The sequence below is a fragment of the Eschrichtius robustus genome, chromosome 4, assembly GCF_028021215.1.
Source record: "Eschrichtius robustus isolate mEscRob2 chromosome 4, mEscRob2.pri, whole genome shotgun sequence".
Classification (NCBI taxonomy): domain Eukaryota; kingdom Metazoa; phylum Chordata; class Mammalia; order Artiodactyla; family Eschrichtiidae; genus Eschrichtius; species Eschrichtius robustus.
This window is the reverse complement of record NC_090827.1, coordinates 139,137,924-139,165,306: the sequence shown is the minus strand read 5'-3', so window position 1 is coordinate 139,165,306 and position 27,383 is coordinate 139,137,924. Positions and strand designations below refer to the sequence as shown.

Below are 27,383 nucleotides of genomic sequence, written 5' to 3'. Positions count from 1 at the left end.
AAATGTAAAACCTACAAGACTAAAGGCAACAGGTAAAGAAAAGTCACAGCTTTCTCTTCTCCCACTGTTCCACAGACAAATACTGCTGGTCCTGCAGTATAGGTCTGTATTTTAGTAGCAGGACATTTGACATTTTGATACTCTGTCTTTTTGTAGAGCAGGAGTCATGGGATGCTACAGCCTCTCTGTCATAGGTGGAAGCCCAGTCTCACAGGAAGCAGAGCTTGAATACAACCACTTCTGCTAGGGAAGGGGAAACCCCCATTTCAGCTAGATCATTGTCTGGTTAACCTAGAGTGAGATTCTGGACTCACCTTCAGATAGTTCTACTCATTGCACCACAGTATGTGTCTGTACTTTTGAATATTGCAATACAGAATTGTCTTAAAAGTGTTCATCAGAGAATCAAAGCAGTTGTCTCCAAGTGGTAACATTTGGAGTATTTTTTTAATTTCAGCTATTTTATATTTCTTTCTAACATTTATTAAAACTATTTGAATAGTACAATGAGCCTGAATAATTTCAAAAAATAAGCAATTACTTTATATGTCAGTTTTCAGCATTTTATTTTGTAAATGTGAAACAACCAAAATTAATTATTGATATATTTTAATGTTATAATGGGACAGATGAACACATGATCATGAGTTTTTATTTCTCATCATTTATTTCAGTTTCTAAACTGTATAATTTCTTAAGATAATTTCCTTGTTCAGAGTAGTATACATATAAGCCTCTTCTGCAGATTTACCTTGAAGGCAGAATAAATGAAAATGATTACAGAAAACTAGAAGAAATGCACCAAAGATGCCTGGTTGCAGAGCGTTCAAAAGATGATCTTCAGCTACGACTTAAGACAGCAGAAAATAAAATCAAACAACTTGAAATAAAGTAAGTTATTCTTTTGGATTTTCAGAATTCATACAATTTTTGACAGATTTTTTATTTTTTATAGGACTCATAATTATATCTTATGTTGAAAAAAGACTTTTTAGCACCAAATAGAATTTTTTTTCAAGATTATTTTTGAAAACTAGTTTCTTCAGGAAGAAAAGATACAATACTGTACCATTTTATTTTAAGTTTCTTGTTTCTGGCAGTTAAATAGGATGTTCATAAGATCACTTTTTTCATACTAACTATGCAGCTATTACAGCAGTCTGCTTATATTTATTGCTTTTATATTCAGTTTAGAGGTATTGAATATTCAGTAATAATCCATCATTTGTATTTATTACATTGTCTATTAAAATGATAAATTTATAATCTGGCCTATCCATTCTGAATATTTCTCTACCTTTTCCCCCCAGAGTATTACTTATTATAGTAAAACTTACTTAAGTTGCATGAAGTTTTGATCTCTGTTACAGAATATGTTTAATAGGTATTTTAAAAATAAAGAGGAATGATATCAGCAGTATGGCAGAATAGGAGGTCCCCAGCCCATGTCTCTCCACAGAAACAAATATTTGGCAGGCATTCATAGACAAAAATGCCTTTGTGGGAGCACTGGAATCCAGGTAGGAGGTTGCAAAGCCTTAGTGGAGCCCAAAAATGAGGAGGCAGGCCTGCACACCAGTGACAGGCCCTCCAACTATGGCCCCATCTCTGAACCCAAAGCAGCCCCATCTTCCTGTGGATTTGGCTCCAGCCCTCCTTGCCCGGTCCCGCACCTAGCCCCTTCCCAAGGAACCCTTATAGGTGCTCTCAGTAATAGGCCTGCCAACCTCAGACCTGACTGTGGCCCCCAAAGCATTCCCATTACCCAGCTCCAGTTCCACTCTCCTGCAGCCCAAACATAATGCTGCCCACCCGGAAACCAGCCCAGTAACCTCACGGGAGCACTAATGGACCCACTGGAAGCCACACCTGACTGTGCCCCTGGTAACAAGTCTGCCAGTGATGGACCAGACTGCACACCCAACAAAAGCCACAAGACATGGATCCAGCCCTGTTCTACCACAGTTTGAGGCAGTCTTACATGGCCAGGGATTCACCCAAGGGACCCAGCAGAAGCCACTCCTGTAGATGCCCCCATAACAGGCCTCAGACCTGACTATGATCCCTGAAGCAGTCTGTGACCCAGCTCTAGTCCCACCCTAACACAGTCCAGAAGCAGTTCTGCCTGCCCATAGGCCAGCCCAGTGAACATGGCAGGAGCACCTTAGAATCCTAACAGACACAACACCTGACTGCACCCCTGGCTACAGGTCTGCCAACCATGGACCTGGCAACAGCCACATGACATGGTTTCAGTCCCGCTTAGCTGTGATCCCAGAGGCAGTCCCATCAGTTCTGAGATAAGACAGGAGAAGGTCTTTAGCTGCCAAAACCAGTCTAAAGACTGGAAGAGGAGTCTGCTCCTTCAAATGCACAGATAACAACAAAGAATCAAGCAAACATGACACCACCAAAGAAAACTAATAAGACTCTAGTAATCAACCCAAAACAAATGGAGATCCATTTGTTGACAAAAAATTAAAAATAATTGTCTTAAGGAAACTTAATGAACACAGATGGTCAACTACATGAAATCAGGAGAACAATACATGAACAAAATGAGAGGTTTAACAAAGAAATTGAAACCATAAAAGAACCAATCAGAAATCCTGGAGCTGAAGAATACAGCGATTGAACTGAAAAACTCAATAGAGAGCTTTATCAGCAGACTTGGTCATGCAGAAGAAAAATCAGCAAACTCGAAGATTGGTCATTTGAAATCATGCAATGAGAAGAAAAGAAAAAAGAATGAAAAAAGAGGGAAGAAAACCTACATGATTTATGGGACATCTTGAAGTGAATCAGTATCCACATTATGAAAATCCTGGAAGGAGCAAAGAATGAGAAAGGGGTAGAAAGTTTATTTAAAGAAATAATAACAGAAAACTTCCCAAATCTGGGGAGGGTAATGAACATCCAGATCCATGATGACCAAAGAACAACAAATAGAATGAACATCAAGAGCTTCATTTGATACATTATAATCAAAATGTCAAAAGTCAAAGAAAAAAAGAGAATTTGAAAACAGGAAGAGAAAAGGGACTCATCACATACAGGGGACTCCTTCAACCCCTGCATAAAACTATCAATGGATTTCTCAGAAGAAATCTTGCAGGCCAAGAGAGAGTGGCGTAATATATTCAAAGTGCTGAAAGAAAAAACTGGGAACCAAGAATACTATACTCAGCAAAGCTCTCCATCAGAAACAAAGTAGAGATAAAAACTTTCCCAGAAAAAAAGAGATCAAAAGGAAGTTCCTCACACTAGACTTATTGTACAAGAAATAATAAAGGGAGTTTTTCAAGTTGAAATGAAAGGACACTGATTAGCAACGTAAAAACATGAAAGTATAAACCTTTAGTCTTAAAGATAAGTATATAGTCAAATTCAGAATACTCCTAACACTGTAATGGTGGTACATAATCACTTTTAACTCTAGTATAGAAGTTAAAAGATAAAAAAATTTTTGAATAACAGTAGGTACAATAATGTGTTAATGGATATACAATATAAAAAGATGTAAATTATACATCAGTAACATAAAATGTGAGAGAGCAGAGAAGTAAAATTGTAGAGATTTTTATGTGATTGAAGTTAAGTTGTTACCAGGTTAAAATAGACTAACTCTAAGATGTTTCATGTAAGCCTCATGCCAATCACAAGAAAAAATGTGTAATAGGTACACAAACGATAAGGGAATGAAAGCATAGTACAAAAATCAACAAGAAGACAACAAAATGGTAATAAAGGAACCAAGGAACTACAAAACAGACAACAATTAACAAAATGGCAATAGTTATGTCCTTACCTATTAATAATGACTTTTAATGTAAGTGGATTAAATTCTCCAATGAAAATACATAGAGAGGCTCAATGGATTAAAAATCAAGTTCCAGCTATACACTGCCTACCAGGGACTGATTTTAAATATGAGGAAACACATAGACTAAAAGTTACAGGACTGCAAAAGATAGTCCATGCAAATGGGTACCCAAAAGATAGCAGGGTGTCTTATATCAGACAAAGTAGACTTTAAGTAAAAAACTATCACAAGACCAAAGATGGTCATTTTATAATGATAAAAGGGTTAATTTGTCAAGAGAAAATAACAATCATAACACTATATGCACTCAACATCAGAGCACCTGAGTATAATAAAGCAAATATTAACAACTGAAGGGAGAAATAGAGGGCAAACAATGATACTAAGGAACTTCAATACCTCACTTTCAGCAATAGGTAGGTCATCCAGACAGAAAATCAATAAGAAAACAGCACATTTGGGCAGTGCTAAAGAACAAATAGACCTAACAACGTTCTATACAACAGCAACACAGTACACATTCTTCTCAAGCATGCACAGAACATTCTCCAGAATAGATCATATGATAGGCCACAATGTAAGTCTTACCAAATTTAAATAAGATTGAAATTATATCAAGTATCTTTTCCAACCACAATGGTATGAACCTGAAATGCAGTAACAGGAGAAAAAGTGAAAAATTAACAAATAGGTGGAAATTAAATATCACACTCCTGAGCGACCAGTGGGTCAAAGAAGAAATCAAACAGGAAATCAATAAATATCTTGAGACAAAAATAGAAACAAAATATACCAAACTTATGAGATGCAGCAAAACCAGTTCTTAACGGAAAGTTTACAGTGATAAATGCCCTACATTAAGAAAAAAAAGATCTCAAATAAACAACCCAACTTTACACCTTAAGGAACTAGAAAAAGAAGAAAAAACTAAGCCCAAAGTTAGGAGAAGGAAGGAAATGACAAAGATTAGAGCAGAAATAGAGAATTTTTTTTAAAAAATAGGAAAGATCAACCAAACTAAGACTTGGTGTTTTAAAAAGATAAACAAAATTGACAACCCTGTAACTAGACTAAGAAAAAAAGAGAGAAAACTCAATAAATAAAAATCAGAAATAAAAGAGGACACATTACCACTGATACCACACAAATATAAAAGACCATTGGAGACTACTATGAACAATGATATGCCAACAAGTTGGACAACCATGAAGAAATGGATAAATTACTAGAAACATACAACCATATGAGAAATAGAAAATCTGAACAGACCAGTTACTCTTAAGGAGACTGAATCAGTAATCAAAAACCTCCTTGGATTTTTGAAACATTCAGAACCAGATGGCTTCACTGATGAATTCTACCAAACATTTAAAGAAGATTTAATGCCAATCCTTCTTAAACTCTTTCATAAAATTGAAAAAGAGAGAACATTTCCAAACTCATTTTACGAGGCCAACATTACTCTGATACCAAAGCAAGACAAAGATACTATAAGAAAATAAAATTACAGGCTAATATCCCTGATGAACATAAATGCAAAAATCCTAAAAAAAAAAAAAAACTCGAGTGTATTAAAAGGATCATAGTGGGATTAAAACCTAGGATGCAAGGATGCTTTTGACATACACAGATCAATAAATGTGATGCAACACCACATTAAAGAATGAGGGATAAAATTCGTATGATCATTTCAATAGATACAGAAAAAGCATTTCACAAAATATAATTCGTAATAAAAACTCTCAACAAATTAGATGTAGAAGAAGTGTTCCTCAACATAGTAAAGGCCATATATAACAAGCCCACAACTAATGTCATACCCTGTGGTGAAAAGCTGAAAGTTTTTTTTAAAGGTCGTGAAAAAGACAGGAGTGCCCACACTTGCCACTTCTATTCAACATAGTACTGTATGTCTTAGAGAAATTAGACAAGAAGAAAATATAAAATGTATCTAAATTGGAAGAGAAGTAAAATTGTCTTTGTTTACAGATGACATGATCCCATATATTGAAAACTGGAGACTCAACCACAAAGCCATTAGAACAAATACATGAATTTACTAACAACAAACTATATGAAAAAGAAATTAACAATTTCATTTACAATACCACCAAAAAGAATAAAATGTTTAGAATGAATTTATAACCAAGGAAGTGAAAAACCTGTACACTGAAAACTAAAAAACATTGAGGAAGTAAGTTGACAAAGTCACAAATAAATATAAAGATGTGTTTATAAACTGAACGAAGCAATAATGTTAAAATGTCCATACTACACAAAGCCATCTATAGATTCAATAAAATCCCTATCAAATTTCCAATGGTGTTTTCACAGAAATAGAAAAAAGCCCTAAAATTCATAGTGAACCTCAAAAGACTGAATAGCCAAAGCAGTCTGGAGCAAGAACAAAAAACTGGATGCATCACACTTCCTGATTTCAAAATATATTACAAAGCTTTAGTAATCAAAACAGTACAATACTGGCATAAAACAGATGTATAGATTATGGCACAGAGTAGAGAGTGCAGAAATAAATACACACATTTGTACTCACTGGATCTTTGACAGGGGTGCCAAGAACACACATGGAGAAAGGATAATCTGTTCAATAAATGGTGCTGGGAAAACTTGATATCCACATGTAGAAGAAAAATTGGACCCTTATGTCACACCATGTACAAAAATAAGGTCATAATGGATTAAAGGCTTAAATATATGTTCTGAAACTGTAAAATTACCAGAAGAAAACATAGGGAAAAAGCTTCTTGACGTTGGTCTTGGCAGCGGTTTTTTTGAATATGACCCCACAAGTACAGGTAACAAAAGCAAAAATAGACCAGTGGAATTACATCAAACTAAGAACTTTCTGCATAGCAAAGAAAACAGTCAACAGAGTGAAGAGACAACCTATGACATAGGAAAAAATGTTTGCCAATAATACATCTGATATGGAGTTAATTTCCAAAATATGTAATAAACTTAACAACTCAATAGCAAAAAAAAAAAAAAAAGAAAAAAGAAAAAAACACATAAATTGGGCAAAGGACCTGAACAGATTTTTCCCAGAAGAAGACATAGACATCCAATAGATATATCAAAAGGTACTCATCATCACTTATTATCAGGGAAATGCAAATCAAACCCACAGTGAGGTATTACCTCACACTTGTTAGGATGGCTGTTGTCAAAAAGACAAAAGATAACACGTGTTGGCAAGAATGTGGAGAAGGGAGAACCCTTCTACGCTGTTGGTGAGAATGTAAATTAGTACAGCCACTATGGAAAACAGTATGGAGGTGCCTCAAAAAATTAAAAATAGAACTACCATATGATCCAACAATCCTATTTCTGGGTATAGATCCAAAGGCAACAAAATCATTGTTTCAAAGAGATATCCACACTCCCATGTTCATTGCAGTCAGTATTATTGACAATAACCAAGATATGGAAACAACCTAAGTGTCTGTTGACAGAAGAATGGATAAAGGAAAGATGGTGTGTGTGTGTGTGTGTGTGTGTGTGTGTGTGTGTGTGTGTGTGTGTGTGTGTACATATGGGGATGGATATATATATATTTTTTTTTCCTAAGAATCTCCTCCTTTATCTATTTTTTCTTATAAATAATTTGTTGAAAAACTGGGTTGTTAGTATTGTAGAGTTTCCTCTACCTACATGCATATATGTGGTGTCATTTACCTTATTTCCTGCCCCATGCAGTTCCTAAAAACTAATAACTAAATCAAGAGGCTTGATCTGATTCAGCTTTCACTTTTTTTGTAAGAATGCTTCATAAATGGTAATATTTTGGACTCCTGTTTGGAAGCACATAATGTGTCGTTGTTTTTGATCTCAGCATCTTTCTGACTTGAGCATTTTTTGAGGATCATTGCCTAGATCCATCATTTCATTAGGAATCAGCCAAGGTTGAGATATGAAAGAAGGGGCTACAAGTATTATGGGGGTAAAGGACCTTATATATTCCCTGTGACACCTATTGATCAGGGAATGTTCACAGTATTTGATTATCTGGGATTGAAAAGATGGAAATTTTAAAAGATAGGAATAAAAATTAGCAGTATATTGAAACAAGATACATGTCTGGAGGTTGTGTCACTCAATAATCCGTTGTTGAGAAAGTTCAAGAAATATAACCTATTTAACCTGTGATAAAACAAGAAGTTTATACAACTAGAAGTTTATAAAAACCATTTCTAAGACATGTAACAGGAAAATATGAATTGGGTCTTATTATAGTTCATAATTTATTGTAGTCAGCTAATGTCTTCCCACAGAGTTGATTGATAATGAAAGGAGTTTTGACTATTACTTACTCCACCTTCCTCACCATTAGCTTTAGTTTGTCCCCTTGAAGTCCTCTTTACACAGTGATTCTCAGTGTTAGTAAAAATTTGAAAGAGGTTTCACATTGACTTTCTAGGTGAGTGATAACAGTTAAGCTTATCTATCCTTAGTTGAGATTGCTTAAATTGAACGTATTTGCCTGGTGTAACGTAACATTGTGAAACCACATAGCTTAAGTTTATAGTGAGGAGAAATGGCTCAGAACAAAGAAAACAGGTCTACAGTATAAAATATAGACAGACTTCTTGACTTCTATTACAGATCATTAAGTTTAAAGATTCCTTTTGTTTTGTTTTTTTATTCAGTTCCTCGGAAGAGATATCACGTTGCCAAGAAATGATTCAGAAACTTCAAAATGTATTGGAGTCTGAGAGAGAGAACTGTGGATTTGTCAGTGAACAAAGGCTGAAACTTCAGCAGGAAAATGAGCAGTTACAGAAACAGACTGAGGATTTAAGAAAGATTGCTCTCGAGGCTCAAAAAAAAGCCAAATTAAAGGTATTTTCAAAACTAGTTAGAATTAAATGTATACTTGTGAAAATCAAAATATAGAGAATATTCACAGAGACCTAGTAAAACATTTTTAAGGTCTTTTTGTTTTTGTTTTTTTTGCCTTCTCATCAGATAGCACTAAATCATAATGCAGAGTGTTAGCCAGTCTTTTCTTTATTGTAGAACTTGGCAAGCATACTTGAAAATGATTGCTTTCACTATTCACACACAAAAAAATTCTTTTCCAACCATGAAATGCACTGATATTCCTGCCAAAGCAATTTAAGCAGTGCTAGCAAAACTATAGATTAGATAACTTTACAGACTGCCGTCCTCTCTTTTCCCTCCATAATAGCGTCTCGAAAATAGAACTCTTAAAACTAGCTGTATAGCGGATGGTACGTCAGTATGATCTGAGAACCCCTCATAGGTAGTCTAAAAATTCCATGACAGGAAGAAAGCAAGGGACAAAAATCTCCTCTGGAAGAAAATTCCCTTTTATTTTCTCTCTCCTTCCCCCCTTCTTTACTCTAATGCTTACATGGTTTGGCAATAGGAACATGATAACCTGTTTGAGGGAGCTTCAAGCGCAGGTATCACCATCAACATGTTGCTTGCCTTTCCCCATTCCATGTGACTTTTGTAAAAAGTGGCATTAACTCTTTATGATAAAGCTCTATATTTTCCAGTTTCATAGTAAGGATATGGGGTGGTAACATTAGTGTTTCACTTTTTTCTTGTTTTTATGAGGTCTCATAAGACCTCACATTCCAACCTAATTCATATCAGTGTATATTTATTGGATGCCTCCTTTTGCAAGTATCAGACACTGTGGTTATTTAGAAAAGCTTGAACTCTGAAAAAGAGACCCTTACATATCATGCAAAGAAGCTTGTGCTTTGTGCTTTAGACTATGGGAAATCTTTGAAAAACAAAGGGGCAAAGTCACACTACCAGACATCAAGACTTGATAGAAAGGTATAGTAATTAAGATAGTGTGTAATCTATATAAGAATAATCGACCTGATCAATGGAACAAAATAAAGTCCAGGAACAAACCCACTTTTCATAATCACCTCATTTATAACAAAGGCACCATGGAAGTTCAATAGGGAAAGAATTATCTTTATGACAGATAATGCTAGATCTTTACAATAAATCATGCTACAATAATAATAGATCAACTGGGTCCATATTTTAAAAATAAACCTTGACCCCTATATCACACCATACATTTAAATTAATTTGAGCTGCCATGTAGACCTAAATGTGAAATATTAAATGATGGAACTTAAGGAGAAAATCTTCATGACCTTAAGAAAGAATTTCTTAAACAGCCCAAAGAGAACTGATTATAATGAAAAGATGGATGAATTGGATTTCATTAAAATTAATATTTTTAAGTCATCAAAAGAGACACCATTGAGAGAGTGAAAAGTGGAAGAAAGAATTTATAATACATACAACCAAAAAAAAAAAGGATTCATTTCTAGAATATAAAAACTTTCACCAATTAATAAGGAAATAATTAATAAGGAAAAAACGTTTAACAATCAGGAGAAAACAGACACCCCATTTCCAAAAATGGGCAAAAGAATTAAATAGACGCTTTATAAAAGAGAATATATGAAAAAATTTTCAAATTCATTATATGTCTGGGAAATATAATTAAACCTATAATGAGGTACTACTGCATAGCTACCAGAAAGGCTAAAATTTTAAAACTGACAATATCAAGTGTTGACAAAGTTGTAAAACAACTGGTACTTTCATGTTATTTTGGGGAATGTAAATTGGTACAACCACCATTTGGCAGTATGTTTTAAAGCTGGACATACATGCATACTATGCCAAATAATAATAATACTGGCTACATACCCAACAGGTATGAGTGCTTGTGTTCATCAAAACATGTATATAGGGGCTTCCCTGGTGGCGCCGTGGTTGAGAGTCCGCCTGCCAATGCAGGGGACACGGGTTCGAGCCCTGGTCTGGGAGGATCCCACATGCCGCGGAGCGACTGGGCCCGTGAGCCACAATTACTGAACCTGCGCGTCTGGAGCCTGTGCTCCGCGACGGGGGAGGCTGCAATAGTGAGAGGCCCGCGCGCGCTGCGATGAAGAGTGGCCCCCGCTCGCCACAACTAGAGAAAGCCCTTGCACAGAAATGAAGACCCAACACAGCCAAAAATAAATAAATAAATAAATAATAAATTTAAAAAACAAAAAAAACAAAAAAAAACATGTATATAAGAATATCCATAGAAGTTTTAATCATATCAAACCCTGAAAATAACTTAAATGTCCATCAACATGAGATGATATAAATAAATTGTGGTGTGTTCATGTACGGGAATAGAAGAAAAAAATGAACTATGTCTATAAGCAATGGTGGGTGAGTCTCACAGACATAAATTTGGACAAAGAAGCCAGACATAAAAAAGCTTATAGTCTATTAATTTCATTATATGAAAGTGAAGAATGGGCATAATTACCTATAAGGATGGGATCAGAATAATGGTCACATTTTAGGTGGGTGACTATTGATTAGAAGGGCATGTGAGAGAGCCTCCTGCGGTACCTAAATCTGGGTGGTGACTCTGGTATGTCAGTATACATGTAAAAGTTGGTTGTATCCTTAAGATTCATGTACTTCATTGTAAGAGAGAGAGAAATAAATCTTGGCAGAGAAAAAGTGGGTAGGATTATAGATAGAACAAGAGTGGCTATGAGTTTGATGATTATGGAAGCTGGGTGATCAGCGTATAGAGATTCATTGTAATAGTCTTTCTATTTTGTGTATGCTTGAAAGTTTCCACACTGAAACATTTACATAATTAAAAAAAAGTCAATGTACTTCGGTGAAAAAATGTTAAATCTTCATCTTATATTTTAAATTTCATATGGATTAATAACTAAAAACTATTAATGATGAATTTCCCCACTTGATACTGCACCTGTTCTATCTTTAACCGTTCAGGATAGTAACTGATGTTTCTTGGAAAACAAAAAGATGACAGAAAGCTTACCTACCAAAAATGCTCCCTTTGTGCCAAGTCTGCATCTAGCTTAAGAGAAGAATCATTGGTAAATAAGGGACAAAAGTTCTGAACTAACTAGATAGCTGTAAATTCTATTTTATGGAGGAGGGCTGTCAGATAAATTGCTCCTTTGTAGCCGATTCCTTCTTTGACAACATAGGAATCTAGTGCTACACTTTGCGGCTTTTCTCCCCCTTGAAAAAGAGTGTGATCTTTCATAGATGAACTGAAAGGAGCCAAAAAGATCAAGACAGTTGGATGTTGAGAGGTCAGTTGGCTGAGAACCTTAACAACTTATTATGTGAAGTTTTCATTTGATCTTAAATCCACTGCTGTCCTTTCCGCCCCAGCTTTCTCTTTTCCTAACTCCTCCTCCCTTCTTTCTGAAAAGGATCTCCATATCTCTGTGGTCTGAATACCCCTCATAAAAATATAAAATTGGGAAATGGATAGTTTTTAGCAATCTTGTCTACTTTTGAGTAGTCTTCTGCAGAGGAAGGACACAGAAGAAGAAGGGAAGGAGACCATAAATCCTTTTTTCCAACCCAACATTCTGAATTGAATCGTTAGTAGGACTTCTGTTGTTATAGAAGAAATGGTTGTTTTGGTCCTTATCCTTCCAGCATCAGCGTAGACCTGTCCAGTTTAACAATCGGAATTGCATCAGCTGAAGTATCTGGGGTTTGTTTGAAGACTAAATTTTGATACCAGAAAGCTATCATTTATTCAGTCTACAGATATGTTTTGACATCCTTACTATGATTCAGGTGCTGAAAATGTAATAGTAAACAAAAAAGACATGGTCCTCATCCTTAAAAACTTATTTGCATGGAGGTGGGAAAACTTTAAATGTATCTTTGCAAACTAATAAATGCCCTTTAGGAAAAACGTAGGGCACTATGAGAGCTTTTTCTAGATAGATGGTAAGAGAATTTCCCTGTAGGATCAATAATTGAGCTGAATTCCAAAAGTTGACTAGAGATAACTAAGATAAGCAGGAGGGGAAAGATTATTCCAGGGAAAGGAAACAACATGTGAAAAGACCCAAGAATGAGAAAGCATTGTGGCAGAAACAAAGGAAGAGAAGGGAATAGTAGCATAATACAAGCTTGTAGAATTAGAGACAGGTTATCATGAAGGACCTTAGAAAAAGGCTTGTCAAACTGCAAATAGATTTTCCAAGTGGAAATGGGGAGTTAAGTAGGCAGGAAGAGTGCTAAAGCTATATAGATGCATAGATCAGTTTTTAATACATGTGTGAGAGAGACAGAGACAGAATTAAATACTTCCACTTAAGATATCAGAACCATGGCTTCTCCAGAGAAAGTGGAGATTGAGGCAGGGAAGGATATTCAATTCTAAATTTGTAGAATTCAGTAATTCAAAAATGGTTTAAATCGAGCAGGAGTCACGGAGCCTCAGGAGGCCTGCACAGCAGTAATATAATACACAATTAATAAATCCAAAGTTGTTTTTTCCAGTGCCAGTGTTTATAAAGTCAAATTTCTACTTGGGTACCATTTGAGAAAACAAATTTAAGAGTTTTAGGAAGATGTTGCATTTAGCAAGGGTAGTGAGGACAGGATGTTTGCAGTTTTCCCCCATGAGCCGTGGGTTTAGCTGTTGTTGAGTTTTCTTTGGTGTTTTTGAATTGGTAAAATCGAGTTCCTTATTCATTCTCTTTTGAGTTTAAAAGCAGCCATATTTAATCAATCACTAGAAGTCATTCCAGCTGTGACCATTTTAAAAGCACATTAGAATATCACAAGATAGGTATTCTTTATGATATTTCTTTAGTGTAGCAAGATAAAGATGGCCTGAGAGTGCACCAAAGAAATTGTTCTTGTAACTATTTAACTATTTCCTCAGTTGCCCCAAGTATGGTAATAGGTAGTTTCATTCTAGCTGCATACAAAAGCAGACAGTTCACTACATACACTGGGTACTTTAGGTCATTAGGGTTAATTCTCTCCCTGAACCCAGCTGAGAAAGCTTTTAGGGTATCCAAAGAGCATTTATTTGTATGTTCATTCTGCATTAAGGTATTTTTACTATAATGACATAAATAACCTAGAAATAACTGAAGACATTTCCATATGAGTTTCTGAAAATCACTGTAGTCTTTTCCTGAAAAACAAAATACATTGTTTATTTATACTGTAACTGAAATGGTAGAGGAATTCCTGCCCTTTGAAAGACAATCTGAACTTTAGTATGTAAGTCAAAAGTGACTTGAGGAGCTTCTCAAATGAGCTTCTCATGAGCACATCAGAGTGCTGGGAGGATGGCATACTTGGAGAGGGCGTGGAAGCTCCGCACTCCCCCTACATCCATACCTTGCCCGGTGTGTCTCTTCTATTTGACTGTGCGGGAGTTGTATCCTTTATAATAAACCAATGAACACTTCCTGTGTTTTAAAAACGTAAATGGCTTCCGTTTAAACCCAACTCTCGGTTACTGAGAGCATGAATATTTTCTATGGATTCTGGCAACAAAAGTAAAAGTAGATGATGAGAGCAGCTTTATTTCAGACAGTATACTTTTTTCCTACTGGCATTTAAGGTGTTGGGGAAAGTGGTGAAAAATTTGTAGTCCATCATAATTCTGGTTTCATTAAATTTATGTTATAAAATAGGATAAATCTTCATCTGTGATGGAGACAAATTATAAACTTAATTTTTGTATAAGTTTCTCATCCAAATATTTCTATGCCACAAACACAAAAAATGATTCCTTTTGTATATATCATTGATCATTATATCTCCTAGAAAAACAGAAAAGAAAAAATACTGTGTTCATTTTATTCCTTAGATCAGTACAATGGAGCATGAATTTTCAATAAAGGAACATGGGTTTGAAGTTCAGTTAAGAGAGATGGAAGACAGTAATCGAAATTCCACGGTTGAACTGAGGCATCTCTTAGCAACTCAGCAGAAGGCAGCCTGTAGGTGGAAAGAAGAAATGAAGAAACTCACTGAGAGTGCGGAAATTAGAATCAGTAGTCTAAAGTAAGTCCACTATTAATTGTTTGATACATTTAACAGAAGAAATTATTTATCTTTTAGTTTAATGTTCTTGCCATAATCTTTTTTGTAAAAATGTATAAATCTGGGCCTTGTACTTATATATTTTATTCAGCAAATATTTATTAAACTACTATGAAAAATATTAAGCATTATAAACCAAACTAATACTGTTTGTTTTATAAATTTTATACATACTTCAGAAAATACAATGATTTTTGTTGGACATAGCAGTTTAGAATCTTAATACTATTTGTATATAGATATAGCATAGTAATGTTCTGTAGTTGCAACAAAATCTATTTGGCTGCAAAGCCTAAAATATTTGTTCTCTGGCCCTTTAAGAATTTGCTGACCCATGCAGAAAGAACTTGAACATTTATGACGAATGAAATGGGAAGCTATGAAGGGCTTTTAGCAAAATGATATAATCAGGGTTAAATGTTCGACAGATCATTTTGACTGCTGTGTGACGAATAGACTGGAGAGGGTCAAGGGTAGAAGAAGAGAGAAGGCAAACCAGTACTATAATAATCCAAGTAAAAAATGATGGTAACTTGGATTAAGTTTTGAAGGACTGAAAATCATTTTTTTTTAAAGTTTGCTTTGGGCCGTGTTAAGTATGAGCCACCTAAAAGACATTTAAGTCAGAATATCAACTTGTTAGTTGGATACATAAGTTTGGAGTTCAGGAAAAATATTGCAACAGGAGCTGTATATTTGGAAATCATTAACATACACATGAGTTTTAAAGTCATGGAATGAGAAGGTATAGAAACGAAGTCTGGATAGGGAAATTAAGCTATCCGAGGACTAAGTTCTGAAAATTAGTTTGGAGAGAAGAAAATTCCACTGAGACTGAGAAAAAAATATCGAGGCAAACAAGAATCAGGACAGAATGGTTAAAAAAAAAAAATTCAAAAAGAGTAAGTGATAAAAATAGGTGATGTTTACATTTTACAGATAAACTGAGACTGAGGGAGGTTAAGGAACTTGTTCAAGGTCACATAGCTAACGAAGTGACAGATCCTGGTTTCAAATTTAGGCAGCTCGTGTGAAGACAATACAGTCCTAACCATTAAGGTTTGTGGGGTTTTTTTGCATTTTACTATTTTTTTAATTGAAGAATATTTGCTGTACAATATTATATGTTACAGGTGTACAATATAGTGATTCACAATATTTAAAGGTTTTATTTAATTTATATAATAGTTATAAAATATTGGCTATTTTCCCTGTGTTGTACAATATATCCTTTTGCTTATTTTATACCTAATAGTTTGCAACTCTTAATCCACTACCCCTGTACTGACCCTCCCCCGCTTCCCTCTCCCCACTGGTTACCACTAGTTTGTTTTCTATATCTGTGAGCCTGCTTCTTTTTTGTTATATTCACTAGTTTCTTTTTTATGGCTGAGTAGTATTCCATTGTGTATATACTCCACATCTTTTTTTATCCATTCATCTACTGATAGACACTTAGGTTGCTTCCACGTCTTGGCAATTGTAAATAATGCTGCTATGAATGTTGGAGTGCATGTATCTTTTCGAATTAGTGGTTAGGTTTTTTTTTTTGTATATATACCCAAGGGTGGAATTGCCAGGTCCCATGGTAGTTCTATTTTTAGCTTTTGAGAAACCTCCATACTGTTTTCCACAGTGGATGTGCCAATTTACATTCCCACCAGCAATGTATGAGGGTTCCCTTTTCTCCACATCCTTGCCACCATTTGTTATTTGTGTTGCTTTTGATAGTAGCCATTCTGACATGTATGAGGTGATATTTCATTGTAGTTTTTATCTGCATTTCCCTGATGATTAGTGATGTTGAACATCTTTTCATGTGCCTGTTGGCCATCTGCATTTACTCTTTGGAAAAATGTCAGGTAAGCCTGTATCACTATAAACTTCCCTCTTAGACCTTGTTTTGTTGTGTCCCATAAGTTTTGGATTGTTGTGTTTTCATTTTCATTTGTCTCTTTTTTATTTCCTCTCTGATTTCTTCACTGATCCATTGCTTGTTTAGTAGCATATTGTTTAGCCTGCACATGTTTGTGTTTTTTACAGTTTTTTCCTTGTAGTTGATTTCTAGTCTCATAGCTTTGTGGTCAGAAAAGATGCTTGATATGATTTCAATTTTCTTAAATTTATCAAGGCTTGTTTTCTGGTCTAGCATGTGATCTATCCTGGAGAATGTTCCATTTGCATTTGAAAGGAATGTATTTTGCTGCTTTCAGATGGAATACTCTATATATATCAATTAAGTTCATTTGGTCTGATGTGTCTTTTAAGGCAAGGATTTCCTTATTGATTTTATGTCTGAATGATCTGTCCATTGATGTAAGTGGTGTATCAAAGTCCCCCACTATTATGGTATTACTGTCAATTTCTCCTTTTATGTCCATTAATATTTGCCTTATGTATTTAGGTGCTCCTATGTTGGGTACATATATATTTACAGTTGTTATATCTTTTGCTTGATTTTATCCCTTGATCATTATGTATTGTCCTTCTTTGTCTCTTCCAACAGTCTTTATTTTAAAGCCTATTTTATCTGATATAAGTATTGCTACTCTGGGTTTCTTTTGATTTCCATTTGCATGGAATACCTTTTTCCATCCCCTCACTTTCAGTTTGTGCATGTCTCTAGATCTGAAGTGAGTCTCTTGTAGGCAGCATATATACGGGTCTTTTTTTGTATCCAGTCAGCCACTGTGTGTCTTTTGGTTGGAACATTTAGTCCATTCACATTTAAGGTAATTACTGATATGTATTTTCTTATTGCCATTTTGTTCATTGTTTGGGGCTTGTTTTTGTAGGCCTTTTCTTTCCCTTTCTTCTTTTGTTCTCTTCTCTTGTGACTTTATTACTATCTTTAGTGTTATGTTTGGATTCCTTTTTCTTTTTTGTGTATATATCTGTTACAGATTTTTGTTTTGCGGTTACCATGAGGTTTTTGTAAAGCAGTATAGGTACTGCTTTATATATAAAGCAGTTTTAATTGTTTTACATTGCCGATCTCTTAATTTCAAATGCATTTTAAAACCCTGTATTTGTACTTTCTTCCCTTCATGATTACTATTTTTGATGTCATATTTTACATCTAATTTTTTCGAGTATCTCTTAACTACTTATTGTGGATATAGATAATTTTACTACTTTTGTCTTTTAACCTTCCTACTAGCTTTGTGTGTGGATGATTTCCTACCTTTACTGTATGTTTGCCTTTACTGGTGAGTTTTCCATTCAGTAATTTTCTTGTTTCTAGTTGTGGCCTTTTCTTTTTCTCCTAGAGAAGTTCCTTTAACATTTGTTGGAAAGCTGGTTTGGTGGTGCTGAAGTTTATCTTTTGTTTGTCTGTAAAGCTTTTGATTTCTCTGTCAAATCTGAAGGCGAGCCTCGTTGGGTATTCTTGGTTGTAGGTTTTTTTCCTTTCATCACTTTAAATATATAGTGCCACGCCCTACTCACCTGCAGAGTTTCTGCTGAAAAATCAGCTGATAGCCTTATGGGCATTCCCTTGTATGTTGTTTGTTTCTTTTCCCTTGCTGCTTTTAATATTCTCTCTTTATCTTTAATTCTTGTCATTTTAATTACAGTGTTCTTGGTATGTTCCTTTTTGGGACTCTCTGCACTTCCTGGACTTGGGGGACTGTTTCCTTTCCCAGGTTCGGGAAATTTTCAGCTATTATGACTTCTGATATTTTCTCAGGCCTTTTCTCTCACTATTCTTCTTGGGACTCCTGAAATGCTAATATTAGTGTGCTTGACGTTGTCCCAGAGGTCTCTTAAACTGTCCTCATTTCTTTTCATCCTTTTTTCTTTTTCTGTTCAGTGGCAGTGATTTCCACTACTCTGTCTTCTAGCTCACTGATCTGTTGCTCTTCATCATGTAGTCTCCTGTTGATTCTTGCTAGTGTATTTTTCATTTCAGTTGTTGTAGTCTTCATCTCTGGTTGTTTGTTCCTCATATTTTCTAACTCTTTGTTACAAACTACTAACTTCTTGCTCTGTGCATCCATTTTTCTCCCAAGTGCTTTGATCATCTTTATGATCATTACTCTGAACTCTTTCTCGGGTAAATTGCCTATCTCCACTTTACTTATTTCTTCTTCCAGGATTTTATCTCTTCCTTTGTCTGGAACATATTCCTCTGCTGCCTCATTTTGCCTAAGTTGCTATTCATATTATTCGTATTTTTACGTATGTGGTAGGTTAGTTACACTTCTCAACCTTGGAGAAGTGGCCTTTTGTAGGAAGTGTCCTATGCGTCCCAGCAACACACTCCCCTCTTGTCGCCCAAGCTATACATTCTATGGATTCCCCCTAAGAGGTCTGCGTGTGTCCTTCAGTTGTGGCAGGCTGAGCATGTGGGCAGTCTGGTAGGCTTGTTGTCCCCTAGCCTGATCGGTTGCCAGGCCCTACCTTGTGCGGATGCTGCTGGCTACTGGTTAGTGAGACCTGGTCACGAAGCAGCTCGCTGCAGAACCCTAGCGGGCTCTGGGCTAGTGCTGGCTCGCTGGTGGGCAGAGTCAGTGTCTAGAAGACTCCAGGCTGTTGCTTGCCCACTGGTTGGTGATGCCAGCTCCTGGGGTTAATGCTGTACCAGTGGCAGACAGAGCCAGGTCCTGGAGTCTGGCTGCAGGGCCCAAGGATCCCAGAGCTGGTGTCAGATTGCTGGTGAGCAGGGGCTGGTTCCTGACATAGTTGGTTATGGGGGATTGTGGTGTTCCGAAGCTTGCCTTGGCCTGCTGTGCATGGGCTGGGTGTGAAGGCTGCAGGATCATGGTTTTCTTGCATCTGGTGTCTACCCCCTCTGGGTGACGCTGGTTTAGAGGCTTGTGCAGGCTTCCTGGAGGGCAGGGCCAGTGCCTGCTCGGTGGTGGGTAGAGCTGGGTCTTGGTCCTTTGGTGGGCAGAGCCATGTCTAGGCGCAACTGTGGGCTCAGGAAGTCTTTAGGCAGCCTGTCTGCTGATGGATGGGCTGTGTCTCCACCCAGTTAGTTGTTGGGCCTGAGGCGTCCCAACACTGGTGCCTACAGGCTGTTTGGTGGTAGCAGGTCTTGGCACTAATGAGCTAGAGGGAGGATCTCGAGACGGCAGCCACAAGCATCAGTGTCCACACAGTATATAGCTTCTACATATGGCTGCCACCAGTGTCTATGTCCCCAGGATGAGTCACAGCCATCCCTACCTCTCCAGGAGACTCTCCAAGACGAACAGGTAAGTCTGGCCCAGGCTCCTATCAAAAGCTCCTGCTTTTGCCCTGGGTCCTGGTGCACATAAGATTTTGTGTGTGCCCTTTAAGAATGAAGTTTCTAATGAACCTTTCAGTTTGGCACTCTGTGGTGGTCTTGTTAATTATGGTAAGAACAGTTTTGGTGGAATGCTGGAATGAAAATGTATTTAGAATGAATTTAAGAGAAAAGAAAAAATTTTGCTTCCATTTAATGGTGAAGTAGGAAATTTGGACCTGCCCTCTACCACAACTAAAAAAGTTACATGAATTATAAAAAGCATCTACTAAGAGCATTAAATAACTAACAAAAAAATTATTACCAGTTTGACTTTATCCCAGCAATGCAAAACTATTAAAGTATTAGAAAATAAATTGATGTAATTTACCACATTAACTTATTAATTAACTAATTAAAAGAGAAAAATCATAATGTCTTCTCAATAGATACAGAAAAAGTATTTGAGAAAATTTAATATCTATCCATTTATGATTTTTGAATATATCTCTTAGCAAACTAGGAATAGAATTTCCTTAATTTTATAAAGGCATCTATTGTAAACATTATTCCTAACAGCAAAATAAAATAAAATAAAGTGTTAATAACTTTCCTTTGAAGATTGGGAAGATGACAAAGAAGACCACTGTTGCCACTTCTGTTAGTATTTGTACCAGAAGTCCTAATCTAGTGCACTATGGCAAGAAAAATAAATAAAAGGTATATAAACTGGAAAGGAAGAAAGTAAACAGTCATTCTTCACAGACAGCATAACTGTGTATGTAGAAAATCCAAAATAATTCATAGACAGAGTATTAGGTGAACATACAAAAACCAATTGTGTTTCTACATACATACCAGCAACAAACATTTCAAAATAAAACATTAAAAATAGTAAAATTTACAATGCATCAAAATATATCAAATGCCCAGGAATAAATTTAACAAATGAGGTATAAGACTTCTATATGAAAACTAGGATATTAAAAGTAATTTTTAAAAAACTTTTTTTAATTTTAAAAAATAAAATAAAGTAAATAATGAAAAATAAAACTAATTAAAGAAGACCTAAGTAAGTAGAGATCATGTTAATTGATCAGAATACTCAGTATTATAAATTTGTTAACACTCCCCACCCTGACTATATGTAGAGTCAGTGTAATCCCAGTCAAAATACTAGCACATGGAGGAGTATCTAAAACATATTAAGTGAAAAAAAAAAGTAGTATGTAGTGTGTATAGTATTCTACCATTGGCAGGGAGGGCATTTGAGTGTGTGTGTGTACATATATATACAAACATGCTATATATACACTACGTTCAGACAGACGCACACACACATGCACATTCTGCTTTTTTAAGGATGAAGACTAGACTTCTTTAAATGAACCTTGTTTTATAGATTTGTAGGCTTGACTTTGAAACTATATAAATGTTTATATAATGTTTTTTGTTTTTTATTTTTTTTTGGCTGCATTGGGTCTTCGTTGCTGTGCGCGGGCTTTCTCTAGTTGTGGCAAGTCGGGACTACTCTTTGTTGGGGTGCGTGGGCTTCTCATTGCCGTGGCTTCTCTTGTTGCGGAGCACAGGCGCTAGGTGTGCAGCCTTCAGTAGTTGCAGCACGCAGGCTCTAGGGCGCGTTGGCTTCAGTACTTATGGTACATGGGGTCAGTAGTTGTGGCTCGTGGGCTCTAGAGCGCAGGCTCAGTAGTTGTGGTGCACAGGCTTAGTTGCTCCGCGGTATGTGGGATCTTCCCGGACCAGGGATCGAACTCATGTCCCCTGCATTGGCAGGCAGATTCTTAACCACTATGCCACCAGGGAAGTCCCTATATAATTATTTTTAATTAAATCAAATTTTAAAAACAACACCTAAAAATTGAAAGTAAAATTTAATAAATCAACAGTTCTGTAGGAAGTTGATGGCATAACTATGCAGGTGAGTTATTTCACATGACATTTAACACAGTAATTAGACTGTATACCCTAGTGAGATTAATCCTAAGGATAAAAGGAAATGCAAAAAAATTATAAAATGTTTTTAGTAGTCTTTGTTAGCAATAACATTGGTATTATTACTGTGAAACTTATAATTATGGAATAAAGCAAATGAATAATTATATAAATGTCTTTAAGAACCAAGATTTTCATCATAAGGAGAAAAAACTCAAAGAAATTTAATAAAACTTATACTTCTAAATTGAAATTGGAAATATTAGTATATGAACTTATGATGTGTTTTACTCTTTAAAATGTATATTTCCTAGCTTTGTCCACTAAAAGGACCTAGATACAGTGACCAGTATTCAGATGCAATGAGGTATCCTAAAAGAAACCAGGACTCCTTAGATGAATGACTGATTACAGATCTGGGATACGAAAGTACAAGATGAGCCTGGAAAACACCCTGTGGTAGCAAAAGGCTAGGAAGGTATCAAGATTAAAAGGACCCAGGAGCCAACTTGAGGAAGCTCCCACTGACCCACGTGGTGACAGTTTGAGCATCAAAAAGAATATCCGCAGTAAATTGCAATATACCAAGTATATTAAAAGTCTGTGACTTAAGAATGATATTACATAAAGAAAAAATTCTTTGGTTACCTTTGGAAGATGTTATAGAAACAACTCTTTCTGAAAAGAAGATAAAACAAAAAATCCAGCATTTATTCTACTCTTTCTATACTCACTATAGTTCATCAAATGCTACTTGGACTTTCCTATCATAATAGCCCTTACTTCACTGGTTAGGGAACCAATGTAGAGATTTTGCCAGTTAGTTGCTCAATATATCTCTTCCAGTTATGCATCTCAGAACGAGGGAGATAACCACAGGGTAGGATTATGGACACCCTGGGCCCACTGTGAGACAACTCAAGCCAAAACTCCTTTGATGACCTGATCTACATTAACCTCTCTGGTTGGTGGACCACAGTGGTATTTGGGGTCTCCAGGAATTTCTCATTTCAGCAAGTGTCCAGTGATCCTGAAAGTGTCTGAATTTCCCCTTCCCCATTGCATGGTTACCCTGCCTGCTCTTCACAGGTCCTTCTTAGGGGAAGGCCAGGAGGAAGTATATATGGATGTATAAAAGGTTCCTTCAAAGGAACCTGCAGCTCCTTCCTTCATTCAAGAGCTCTGAGTCTGTGAACTGATTCAAGTTTGAGAATTGGTTAAAGGGTCATGACACTGTCTTACAATGATTTGAGACTGCTTTTCACAAGACCTAGAGCTTTTCTATTTCTGCAAATCAAATAAGACTTTAGTAGACTGCCCATCTATTTCAGTTCTAGGGTGACAGTGATAAAATTATCAAGCCCCAAAGATCTCTGTAAATCAGACTCTACTGATTACTACTTCAACTCTACTGCCATTCCAGTAATGACGATTGCATTTTCTTTGGAGATTTAATGTCAGTACATCACCCTTGCTGTTGAGAATTGTATCATTTTCTTTAACTTCAGGAAGCCCAGTTCCGTGGTAGCAATTCCCACTGTCATTTTGGTCCAACAGAGAATAACCACTACAGAGCTCTTCAGGGATACTGGGGCAACCCTTGTGACTATATTTCTCATCATCTTGGTGAAGGGAATGTCCTCTGGATCCTCCTGAGGGACATAGTTGAAGGATGGATGAATTGGTTTTAACATTTAAGAAACCTACCCTAGCCTTCCAATCTCCCTAACCTTTGATAACGTCCTTGACACCGGTGATTCTCAAGTGGAGATGATTTTTGTCCTCCTCCCCTCCCCGGAACATTTGTCTTGAAAATATCCAGACACATTCAGGGATGCTATTGGCATCTAGTGTACAGGGAACAGGGATGCTGTTAAACATCGTGCAGTGCTCAGGACAGCGCTGCACAGCAAAGAGTTTTCCAGCCAATGGTGTCAGTAGCACCAAGGTTGAGAGACCCTGCTCTACTCTCTAACAAGGAGCTTCTTACATTTCAGTGTTCAGTATAGGTCACCTTTGAATCCAGATTTTGTTCAACCGACCAAGCAAACCAAAATACTCAAGCTAATTCATTGGATCTAGAATATCTGCTGTGTGAGCCCATATGGGTAAATGTGGCTTAATCCAATGTTTTATTCTTTCTGCTGTAATCTAACACCCTTAGGATCTATTCTCACACATACTCTCTATGTGTAAAATTGGCAAAATCATAATTATTTTAGTGCATTCTGCCTCCTCACAGGTCTTGTTTTGTACCTCATTTCCTAGAGCTTATTAGACTTCAGTCTGGCTATAGATATAGAAGCAATGGATGATGGTAAGGTAAATCGTGAAGGGAGTCACCTACTCCTTGCAAGGCAGCCCTCTCAGGTGAGGCCTCCTTTCAGGCAAAGGAGACTTACTTTCCCAAACAGAGTAGAAGGACTGCTTCTACTGGCGAAGGAGGCATTGCAGAATTTAAGGGTTCAAGGCTCCAGCTTCATTGGAGTCTGTCTGTTCACATGTCCCCATTTCAATTTGTAGGGATGAAAAGACCCTGCAAGGTTGGGAATTCAGGCTGTGATGTAGTTCAGCCATCCATGGAATTAGACTTTGGATTTGATTATCAGAAAACTCAGCCTTGCAGCCAGTGGAGATAAGGGTTTCTTTTAGGGTAGTCATGGTAGATTTCAGGCCCCTAATCTAGACTTTGAGCTCAGAATTGAAAACTCTGACCTCTTTATTTTTATTTTCAAAGTTCTCCATTGTACCTAAAAGCTGCATTATACTCTTCATTCACTAAACTATTCTATGTCATTGATTATTTGGTCACTCAAAACCACATGTTGTACAGGCACTTGATTATATAGGTAATAATTTAAGTAACTCTTTTACCTTTGTATACCATGGATTACCAGTGTCCCCTTTACCACTGGCCTTTAAATTTAATCAAAGCATAGAACCAATTCTAGATAACTCACAAACAGTTAGAGTACCCATTCATAAGGTTATATTCCTCTGGAACTTCTTCTGGTACCAGTTCCTCTATGTATCAGGTTTTATTCAGGGGAACAGAGCTACTCTGGGTGATATAGAATATGGGATTTATTTTGGAAATTAGGCCTTACACAGTGGCACTGGTAGAGAAATCAATGCAGTGTCGTTGTGTCTGCATCTGATGCTAAGCCTGAAGTCACTGTGTGTCAGCTAAATCAGCGGTTGTGAAGGAAACCTGGATGTAGATGAGGGCACTCACAAGGACAAACAAGAACCCTATTTTCACCTGTCTTTCACCACATCTACCTCCAACCACTTTCATGGATGATCTGCAGGAGAAGCTGTTGCCCTTCACCACGGATCTGTATATGACCCAAGAGGCCAAAAGAGCACATCTGCCAAGAGGCAGAAGATGGAATTGCTGTGGATTCTGGTGGTGCCCCACACCAACATAGTGACCTAACATATCAGCAACTGTGCATGAGTTGCCACAGTGCCAGGTGCCCACCAGCTTCACAGCCTACTGCACAAATTTCTCTTATGGTCAACACCAGCCTAGGACCAGGCAGGGAAAGGAATCCTGGAAAACATAATTCCAGCTTAACTAAGTTGATGCAGTCGAAAACCACCACCATGTGTTTGTCATAATGTAATTCTTGATGTTGGGCAGTTCACAATGCTTACATACGGAAAAACAAAACTATATAAAATAATGTAGACTTAGCATCAATCTAAAGAGTATATTTATGATAGCTGTAATTTCTTGAATACACACTGTTTGCCACTTTACATACTCCTTTAATCATCTCAAAAACTTTATGAAATAAATGCTATTATACCCCTGTATTAGGGTTTCTCAGAGAAACAGAACCAATAGGGTGTGTGTGTGTGTGTGTGTGTGTGTGTGTGTGTCTATAGAAGGGTTTATTTTAAGGAATTGGCTCAACTGATTATAGAGGCTTGGTGAGTCCAAACTCTGATGGAGAAAACTGGCAGGCTAGAGATTTAAGGAGTTGCATTTCAAGCCCACAGGCATTCGTGCTGGAGACATGAAAAGCCAGTGTTACTGTTCAATCCAAAAGTTGTCCACTGCAGAGTTCCCTCTTGCTTGGGGGAAGTCAGCTTTTTGTTCTATTCAGGCCATCAACTGATTATATGAGGCCCACCCACATTATGAAGGGCATTCTGCTTTACTTAAAGTCCAGTGACTTAAATGTAAATCTCATCCAAAAACACTGTCATAGAAACATCCAGAATAATGTTTAAGCAAACATCTGGGCACCATGGCCCAGCCAAGTTGACACATAAAATTAACTGTCACACTCCCTTGTCATACATGAGGAAACTCTGGACTTCAAAAAGTTTATACAAGTCCACAATTCATTATCTGCTATTCCAAATTCAAAAGAACTCTGAAAACAGTCTTTTTCTAAGTTATATGCATACACTTCTGTAGCAAAACCTGACATGAAATGATAGGAAGCTATTTATGATACAGGTGTATCTACGTGTGCACACACACATATACACATGTATATAGATACACAGAAACATTTCCTTAATTGTGCCTATTCATATGTTTTACTGAAAAATATTTATAAACATTATAAACTCTATCCTACTCTAAACCCATAAAATATTTTTCTTGGATGCTTGGATTTTGCTATATTGTATATGTAATTTGTGCACACCAACTGATCACTCCCAGTACATTATTGATAGTGAATGTGTTTTATTTTTGTTTGTATTCCCTGAAGTATCAAGCGAAATGCCTTGCCAAAAGGAAACACATAGAATGTTGAATTTAACTACCTTGAGTCTATCAAAATAGTTTTAATACTACCCTGTCTGCTGCTTGTAGTCTGGGCTAGGAAGGTTATTAATGCCTTTTACAATTTATGACTTCAGGAATACGACTTTTTTGAAAAGTAATTTTACCCCAGTTATACATGTATTTCTTTTTATTTTTTATTGGAGTATAGTTGATTTACAATGTTGTATTAGTTTCTGATATAAAGTAAAGTAAATCAGTTATACATATACATATATCCACTCTTTTTTAGATGCTTTTCCCATATAGGTCATTACAGAGTATTGAGTAGAGTTACCTGTGCTATATACAGTAGGTTCTTAATTAGTTATCTATTTTATATATAGTAGTGTGTATATGTCAATACCAATCTCCCAATTTATCCCTCCCCTCTCCTCTTTCCCCCCTGGTAACCATAAGTTTGTTTTCTACAACTGTGACACTTTCTTTTTTGTAAATAAGTTCATTTGTACCATTTTTTTAGATTCCACATATAAGCAATTTCATATGATATTTGTCTTTCTCTGTCTGACTTACTTCACTCAGTATGACAATCTCTAAGTCCATCCATGCCACTGCAGATGGCATTATTTTCTTCCTTTTTATGGCTGAGTAATATTCCATTGTATATATGTACCACCTCTTTTTTATCCATTCCTCTGTCAGTGGAC

General features: G+C 36.4%; 1 protein-coding gene across 2 annotated transcripts in view; it reads left to right on the top strand.

Moving 5' to 3' along the window:
- SCLT1 (sodium channel and clathrin linker 1) overlaps nucleotides 1-27,383 on the top strand; it is a 247,181-nt gene that overhangs the window by 162,291 nt on the left and 57,507 nt on the right. For both annotated transcript variants that reach the window (XM_068542339.1, XM_068542338.1), the window contains exons 16-18: nucleotides 746-891; nucleotides 8,491-8,683; nucleotides 14,529-14,725. In XM_068542339.1, coding sequence (XP_068398440.1) covers nucleotides 746-891; nucleotides 8,491-8,683; nucleotides 14,529-14,725 — 536 coding nt within the window. The remainder of the gene's footprint in view (nucleotides 1-745; nucleotides 892-8,490; nucleotides 8,684-14,528; nucleotides 14,726-27,383) is intronic.